This window comes from Aulonocara stuartgranti (genome assembly GCF_965226115.1).
Source record: "Aulonocara stuartgranti genome assembly, chromosome: 11".
Taxonomy (NCBI): domain Eukaryota; kingdom Metazoa; phylum Chordata; class Actinopteri; order Cichliformes; family Cichlidae; genus Aulonocara; species Aulonocara stuartgranti.
The window spans coordinates 580641-590000 of NC_138947.1; the positions used below are offsets into that span (position 1 = coordinate 580641).

Here is a 9360-nt window from a genome sequence, read left to right on the forward strand (position 1 = left end):
GCTGAGTGGGCTCGGGCTGACACTCCGGAGGGCTCGTGCCTGTGACCTGAGCGGACTTGGAGGATTTACAGCTGATCTGCGCGCACGTGAACGCGCTGAATGTAAGTGTGCTGAAGTTCCGTGTTTTTATCTCTGAACGTGTTTTTACAGCGTTAAAGTTTGGAGACACACTTTTCCTCCGGGGGCAAAGTTCAGGAAGCCCGAGGACGGACAGCTGCGGTCCGCGGGCGCAGACGCTTTCAGGCACGGCGTGTATGGAAGCCCGTTAGTGCCAACGTGCCCGCAGGTGATCCCGTGTGCACACGGTCACAGATGCAGGATGAGCAACTGGCGTGGCAGAGTGGCACCTCTGAGCCTGCCTCTGTGCTGAAAGCTGCACTGGGAGACAAGCACGAACCCATCACCCACATCCACCCCCATCCACAGTGTGTCTGACGCCCTGAGCTGCTCCACGTTCAGGTTGTTTTAGGGGCGGCTGTGGCTCAGGAGGTTCAGCATCCACTGATCAGAAGGTTGGTGGTTCGAAACCTGGCTGCCCCAGTCTGTGTTAGTGTGTGTGTGAACGAGGCGTGACGAGGAGCGTGTTTTCCTGCAGTGGACGGTCTCAGCCCCTAAATCACGGCTGAAACGTGCGTCCGCTGCTGTGGCCCCGAAGCCTCCTCTGCACATCAGTGCAAAACTCATTTTTATTCACTGGCCTTTGACTCAGTGGGTAACTGACACTGTTATTGTTATTTATTTATTGTATTTTTATTATTTCTGCTGGTCAGCCATGTGTTGTTTTTAAAGTGCTGTATAAATAAATTATGGTATGAAGCTTCAATGGCGGTCTCACTTTAGCACAGGCAGGTCTGGCGCTCATGAGGCCGACCGATGGCGCGTATTTGTCTGACATCACGGCGGCTTCATCTTGTTTGTTTAGAGGGTGGACGGTCTTCCAGGAACGCTTCAGGGAGTTTGTCTCCCCCGCCTCGGCGAGGCCTTTAAGGACTGACGGAGCAGATTGTTGGAGTGAGGTGAGGCGTGGCGGCAGCTCGCGCTGTGCTCAGCATGTGATTAGGCTTTGCTTACAGCGAGTTTCACACCTCAGGCCTGGCTAATGCCTCTGTTGTGTCTCTGCAGCTCGCGGCGCTCGGTTACCCAGCTGCGGTGGACGTGGACCACCTGTGGGTGGAGGATGGCCCGCTGGAAGGAAGGCGCCACCCTCCTGCTGGCTCTGCCGGTTCTGCTCAGCCTGCCAGCGGAGGCCCGAACTTACGGCCTGGGTCAAACCCAGCATGACCACGAACGCCTCCAGAACATCACACTGGCTGTCATTTTACCAGAAAACAACACCAGATACCCGTGGGCGTGGCCTCGCATCGGCCCTGCCGTGGACCGGGCCGTCAGAAACATCAACGCCGACCCCACGCTCCTCCCCAACCATCACCTTGTGTACTTCTTCAAGAACAGCCAGGACAAGGATGGGATGTGCTCCGAGTCCGTCGCCCCGCTCATGGCGGTGGACCTGAAACTCGCCTACAACCCGTGGGTGTTCATCGGGCCCGGCTGCTCCTACAGCTCCTCCCCCGTCGGCCTCTTCACCACCCACTGGAGCGTCCCCATGGTGACGGCAGGCGCCCCAGCCGTGGCATTTTCCAGCGGAACGTACCTGTCCATCACCAACACGGGGCCAACGCACAAGAAGCTTGGGCGGTTCGCAGTGCGGATCTGCGAGCATTTTGGGTGGCGGGAACAGGTGATGGTTGTCTTCAGCGACAACAAGAAGGATGACCGGCCGTGCTACTTCGCCATCGAGGGTCTGTACATGGAGCTGAGCAACATCAACATCAGCGTCGAGGAAAGCGTGTTCATGGAGGAGTCCGTGACCTACTCCCAGATCCTCTCCAAAATCCAGGATAACGGGCGAGGTGAGTCCGCGACCGACCGCCAAATAAACGTGCTTCCAAACTGGTCTCTGTAGGTGACGCCCCCTTCATGACACCTGTACGTTAAGGTCATCTGAATCAAATCAGAGTTTTAACTAAAATTGAATGTGAACAAACACGCTCGAGCAAATCAGAGAGCTGCTCACCTGGACGTGGCATTTTCAGCATGTGGCGAGCTTCGGTGGCGTGCTTTCTCTTTGATTCTCGCAACTGACGTTATGCGACGTCCACACCACGCTGTTTTCCTCGCAGCAAAAATTATCTAGAAATCAGCTTTGTCAACATCTTGTGTTAGTCCAGAAAAACCAGCAGGCACCAGGTAGATCGCACCGGTCTGTCCAATCGGAAACCTTTATCTGTGCACAGCATCACCCTGCTGCTACACAAACACACACACGTTGGTAGGGATGGGTATCGAAGACCGGTTCTTGTTGAGAACCGGTTCCCACTGTTTCAGTTCCTTGGAATTGTTTGCCATTTTTGCAAATGATTCTCTTATCGATTCCAGTCGCCCCGAATGACGTCACCACGTTGCGGAGCGTCATTTACCTGGCAGGAAACACGGCGGCTCAGACGCTCAAAAGTTTGGTTACACTTTACGAGAACGGATGACAACAGGGCAACTTGCAATACTTGCAAAGTAGAGATTTCATTGAAGGGAGGAAACACTACGAATATGCAAAAAACACGCGATGACCTTAAATGAATGTCGTGTTTTTAATTCCGCTCCGGACTCGTGAATCTCAACCCAGCAGCAGCGGTAACGTTTGCACGTCCTCTCCCGTTAATGCGGCAGGTAAATAATCAACTAACATATTATGTTAGCGCGATCTGCCTTATTACAAACCTGCCATTACTGTGCATTTAGTGACCATGATGAGACAGACAGAGTCTGGCTCAGATGCTGGCAGTTCTCGCTGCAGTCTGCTGGTAGCGTCTCCTTTCAGGCAGGATAGACGAACGTCACCGAGCAGAGACTCAGTTTGTGGTCAAAGGCTTGCACCCGTTTGCCACAGCAGATGATTTTCAGTAAGTGAATGTGTTTAATTGTAGGCAGGGACATTACTGGATATTCTTGTGTAATTGCTACAGAAGAATATTTATTTTATTATTTTACATTTACAATGTTTTTTCCTGGGGACCCTGTGACACCCCATTGAAGAGCCGCAGGCTGGATCTCTTAAGATCTCACTGCTGGGTTTGTAAGGCCATGTTACTCCTAAATTTCTACCTTGTTCAAAGAGAAGATATAAAACAAAGTTCTGAGCTAATCGACCTTAGTGTTCTCCTTTTTTAAAAAGAATCGTTAAACAGAATCGAAAATGGAATCGAATCGTGAAAATCTTATCAATACCCATCCCTACACGTCAGGTATTCATAACTTGTAGGGACGTGTAACTGACCGTTTACCCCAAACCACCTTAACCCTGTCACTAACATGCTCCAAACTCGCGGGGACAGGTCCTCACAAAGATATGAATACATGCTCAGAGGAACGCACACACACGCACACACGCACGCACACACACACGCACGCACGCACGCACACACACGGAAACGATGTGTGCGTGTGCGATCCTCTACCCCCTCCCCCTCCCCTCCTCTGCAGCAGAGGCAGAAACTCGAGCTGAATCGACCGCGATGCTGTGGCAGGTTTGCCAGAGGAGCTGCAGACACACACCTGTTGTTAAGTCATTTCCTGTCAGAGATGATCAGACCTGCGTTCAGGTTTAATGCCGGAGCCCTCAGAGTCTAAACAGAAGGATTCTGACTCGGTACTGCAGTAAAGCATCGTCCTGCAGTGTAGATAAACTGACAGCAGCTGGCAGTACGGATGCTGGTGCTGAAAGCTGTGTTTCAGTAAGCTGCGTATGTGGATGATTTTACGGTTTTGACCAGATTCTCTTTAGCCTCTGAAGTCCTGCATGGAGCACAGGGCTTTTATTTTGAAAAACCGCTACAGCTTGCCGCCGTAGACCCACATCTGGCTGTTTTTTCCTCGTGACACTCTAACCTGGGTTTCGTGTCCCAGCCGCCGTGCAGATACACCTGCAGAAAAATTCCTGCTCTCGGAGCTTCGGCCCGTTCTCCAGCTGAGATCCGTGAGCGGAGATCACGGCCTCGGCCGGGTTGAGGTGCAGACGTGCAGACGAGCTGCCTGCAGGCCCTGACTTTTCAGGGTTTTAGTCATCCACAAAGCGCTCTAACCTTCCTGCGTCGCTCGCTGTCTTTGATCGTCTTTTCATCATTTCTGCTTTCAAACTATAACAGCATAGTTTCTCCAGTACAAAGCGAGGACTTCAAGCGTCCGTGAAGCCGTTCGCACACAGAGCAGGAGCAGGAGGCGAGGCTGGGACTCGCGTGTGATGGATAATTCAGAGAGGCTGGGAGTTTGTGGGAGTGAAAGTCTGTCGGGTGAGCTGAGGGGGAGCACGGGACCTGAGACGTGGTGCCTTCGGCTCAGCCACAGTTTAGCGATGGAGTCATAAATCGAGCGTCCTCTATCTGCGGAGGTGTATCAGTGTGTAAACCCGCCGAGAGCTCGAACAAACAGCCTCAGGCAGCTTCCCTCTCCGGTTCCCACAGAGCCAGCAAACCTCCCGACAGCACATTCATTAACAGAGGTCACAACCTGCCGCCTTATAAGGCCGCCGCGGACGCCTATCAGATCTGTAGGTATTTCCTGCCAAACACACTGAGGCTAATTTTACCTTGTGTCTGCCTTTTGTCTCCTTAATGAAACACTATGAGACAAGCTGCTCTGAGTACAGCTCAGCCTCTTTATTAGGCACGGCATCAGACAGCAGCGAATCAGCCTCAGAGGAGTGTGAGCTGCAGGTGAGCTGCAGTTTGACTCCAGGAGCTCTGCGGTGGGGAAATAAGTCTTCTGCAGGCTACAGTGTGTCTGGAAGCTTCTGGATAATCTGTGCGTTAAAACGCCACGCACGTCTCTGTCAGCACAGCCAACAGGACGATTACACTGAAAGGCTTCACTGAGATAAAAACCCATAAACGGCTTCCTGTGGTTCCCGGTGTTGTGCCAAAAAGTGATTGTCTGCCAAAAACTGATTTCCAATGTTTCTGTGTATTTTTTATGTGTAATATCTTTACGTATGTTCGTAAATAGACTTCGGTGAACAGGGTTTACAAAGGGGTTATATATAGAATTAAAACAATATCTGTTTTTCAAGTATCTTTACAACTCTCTGCTATTGTACTTACATTATAACCAATCCGGTCCTTTATCCCCACTTAAAATATTTTTACAGAAATATTGTAATATTTGCTGCCATTTCTGCTGTCCTCTTGGCCAACTTACTCTTACAAAAGACATTTTTAATGTTAATGAGATTTTTTTAACTGGATAAATAAAGGTTATATAAAAGTCACTGCCAAAAACTGATCGCGGCTTCTACCTTGTTACACGAATGTTGTTTGTGGCTCAAGATGACTTTATGTCATCCATGAGGGATGCATTTGACATATGTTTCACCTATTATAGCCCAACAAGTTACTTATAGCAGTTTAAATACGAGCAATCAGTTTTTGGCAAATACCGGAAATCAGTTTTTGGCAGACAATCACTTTTTGGCACAACACCGGTCAGCAGCAGGCAGAATAATCATCCAGTTAGCTCCAGTCTGGACTCCAGTTGACAAGTTGGAGACATGGGTTCAAAGTTTCCTGTGAGCAGAGGCGTCGGTCCTTTGGTGCAGATGAGCCCTGAGAGTTTGCAGAGAAGCTCCTGGGACTGAAGAGCCCTCCAGCTGATTAACCTCTTGCTTCAGCTCATCAGCCCTGCCCTCATTAATAATAATAATAATGTGTATGTGTTAGTCCCCATAGGGAAATTCCTCTGCATTTAACCCATTCAGCCAGTGAAGCAGTGGGCAGCCACCAGTGCAGCGCATGAGGAGCAGTGTGTGGGGACGGTACCTCGCTCAGGGGTTCCTCAGGGTAGCCGTTCAGTTGATTTGAAACCTCGACCTCCCGATCACGACCACTCTACCCTCGATCCCAGTCCACCAAGGGGGCGAGCTCCTAGCTCCTCGCAGCTAACGGGCTAATAGGAGCCGAGAGTGGAACTAGTTTGTAAGTCTCACTGGAGACCAAAGTGAACCCTAACGAGTGCTCTCAGCGTGAGCTCTTTGCAGCACTCGCTGATTCCACCGCGTCACTGTTTGCTGACGCATTAATGCTAATGGCTGCCGGCTGATAACGAGGCCAGCCAGATATGAGAGGTTTTAGGACAAAGTTTGTGTTTTCCATTGTTTAAGCACCGCTTCCAACCAAAGGAGGTGTTGTATCAACAGAAAAGGCTAACTTGGTTTTCATTTTGCAGAAAAAAAGAGACTGCTAAAAATAAAAACACGAGAGGTTTTTGGACAAAGTTTGTTCTCCATTCTTTACGCACCGTTTAAGCCAGTGGTTCCCAAACTTTTTCGCTAGGCCCCCCTTTGTTTTACAAGAAGAATGCTGCCCCCCGGCGCGCACGCACAACCACATCCTCCAACCACGCCCATATTTTGCTCCATTGCAGTTTACTTCACACCTCAAACATTTAGTAAACAATTAAGCAAATACAAGTAAACTGCAATAAATTACAGGTAATAAAATAAACTACTAACTCTTTTACGCTGCGTCCGCACCTACACGGGTATTTTTGAAAACGCAGCTGTTTCGTCCACGTAAACGGCGTTTCGAATCACTGAAAACGGAGATTTTTAAAACTCCTTTTTTTGCGTTTACGTGTGGACGAGGAATACAGAGTTCGTCACGCAGCGTCAAAGGTATGTGGCTTTTTCCACGTCACGCTGTGGCCACGTTATTGTTTACATGAGATGAATTGCAGAATGGCAGATAGAGACGAAATACTGTTAATCTGACTGTCTGCAGGTTTTACAGCAGTTTCTGTCCCTCCATTTACAAAGGCAGAGGCTCACGGTGTCATTATTTTACATGCAGTTGTTTTTTCCTGTGTAATAATGTTCAACATTGCTATCAAATCAAAAAAAGCCTCTCTGTGAAAATGTGTTCAAAAACATAAACAGCTGTGGGATCCTGTTTGTCTGTGATTTGAACCGGGGGAGCAAATCGTGGCAGGATCAGCCCGATGTTATTTGTATCCCGCTGTAACTTTACTGTTGTTGCTGGTTTTTAATTGCTTCCTGGTCCCAACTCTGGATGGTCACATTTTGGGGGGTTTAGCCTGGGGACGGGACCAGAGTAGACTACAGTTCAACATAATTTTAGCAAAGTTGATTTAATATTAATTTTTCTGTACAGTCAATTTATAACATACATAGTGCGTTTATTTGTATGTGCGTGCGGTTGTTTTTGGTCAAAGTCGCTCTGAGAGAAACGTCCTACGGCGTGAAAGCTCGTTGTTACGTTGGTGATGTCTGCAGGAAGCAGACTGACGTGGTTCTGGCGGTTCTGGACTACTGAAGCCAAACTGCAGCTCAAACATCCTCTGACATCATGCTCTCCGTGTGCCGTCGCCATGGTGATGAAGCAAGCAGCTCATCCTGAACAAACGTACCCACGAGGCCGTGCTTCAGCCCACTCTGCTGCTTCCTGTCCATCTGGCAGCGGTTAAAGATTAATATGGTGGAATGTCAGTAGTGAGGGGCTGGGAGGGGGCGGGGGGCGACCCGCAAATTTATTGCTTCGCTTTGGATGATGTCACGGCGCCGAGCTGGAAACTGATTGCAGACGTGGAGCTGAGTGCACTGGAAAATCAGCTGATCGGCGATCAGATCTGTGAGGGGGGCTCAGTCTGAGCTGTCACGATGATGAACCACCTGCCGGCAGCCTGCCAACGGGGGTTCAGACACCAACCACCAATCTGCTGTCGTTACTGTTGTGAAGGGGCATGTTCAGACCGGTGGGTGCAGCTGCAACTCAGGTGGCTCATGTACCAATCAGAAAGCTGGTGTTCAACCCTCCTGCACAGGTGTTCTTGAGTACGATGGGTGGTTACAGCTGGTAGGTCTGACCTCGTGTGACTTTAGACATCCGTCGTCGAGCTGTGACCTCTGTCTGTGCTCCTGATCACCTGACAGGTCATGTGATCTGCGGTCTGCTCGACTTTGGGCCGTGTGTGAACCCCAGTGGCGCTTTTCTTTAAACAGGAACTTCTCCACTCTGTGTGAAGGAACAAGAAGTGATCAGAGTGGATGAGCTGATGGAGGATCACCCTGTTTACACGAGAAAGTTTCAGGAACGCATTAATGGCAACAAACACAGCATGTCTTTATCCTGTCTTCCTTCTCTCACCCCAACCAATCACAGCAGATGGCCCCGCCCCTCCCTGAGCCTGGTTCTGTTGGAGGTTTCTTCCTGTTAAAAGGGAGTTTTTCCTTCCTACTGTCGCCAAAGTGCTGCTCATAGGGGGTCATATGATTGTTGGGTTTTTCTCTGCATGTATTATTGTGGGGTCTACCTTACAATATAAAGCACCTTGAGGCGACTGTTGTTGTGATTTGGTGCTGTATAAATAAAATTGAATTGAAAACCTTCAGCCGAACATAACTCAGAGGAACGCTCTGGAGCTTTTCCTGAGCGTCTCAGCTTCAGCCTGGTTTAAACGCCAGTGACACGGCGACCTGATTTTATGAAGGTTCACATTCGGATGGAGCTGATACTGGAGGGCCCAGAACAAAATGTGCACGGGAATTCTGGGACAGCTGGAAGAGTTGCAGGGATCCTCTGACTGTGACCATCGCTTGCTTGGTCGCCCCGAAGCTTCCAGGTTTGCTCGTCAGTACAGAAATAAAAAGCTCAAAAAGGATTCGGGTCGATTTGGTATGTGTGACACTGACAGCAGGGCCCGCAGAGTAAAAGAGCTGCAGGACCCACACCGGGCACACGTGCACATGTTAGGCCTGAGACCGAATGTGGACGTGGAGGTCGTGCAGAGGTGAACGCTTGTGTCTGTCTGCATCTGCAGCCTGGATTTCTGCTTCGCATGTCCTGAAAGAGGAAGCAGCAGAAACCTGACACAGGAGGAGCGCGGTCCTCTGACCTCAAAGGAAACCAGTGGCAGTACGAGAAGCTGGATACGGCTCTGACTCCATCGTTTCCTCCGAGTGAAGCTTCCTTTTCCTGCGTGCGAGGTCACGCTCAGATACAGACGGCGAGCTAGTGAAGCGGCGGCAGCTTGGCCTGCGCTCTGCTGCTGAGTAAACGGAGACGTCAGCTCTGACTGCCTGCGGTGCTCTGAGCTGACTGCAGCACAGTGAAGCTATCAGGAAAGATTTAAAATGGCAGCGTCATCTCTGAGCGGAGGGTCAGGATACCGCACGCATCAGCAGGATGGCGAGCTTAGAGCGCTCGTTAACCTGATGTTTTCCTTCAGTTAGGAAAAACCCGAGGCTGTGGTTATTTAATGCAGCCACTGTGTCGGCGGGCAGATACAAACACCTTACAT

At 50.0% G+C, this 9360-nt stretch overlaps 1 protein-coding gene across 1 annotated transcript in view; it reads left to right on the forward strand.

Moving 5' to 3' along the window:
* LOC309716471 (atrial natriuretic peptide receptor 1-like) overlaps positions 1 to 9360 on the forward strand; it is a 66264-nt gene continuing 56904 nt past the window's right edge. The window contains exons 1-3 of the mRNA XM_082550267.1: positions 1 to 101; positions 923 to 1016; positions 1123 to 1910. Coding sequence (XP_082406393.1) covers positions 1178 to 1910 — 733 coding nt within the window. The 5' untranslated portion in view covers positions 1 to 101; positions 923 to 1016; positions 1123 to 1177. The remainder of the gene's footprint in view (positions 102 to 922; positions 1017 to 1122; positions 1911 to 9360) is intronic.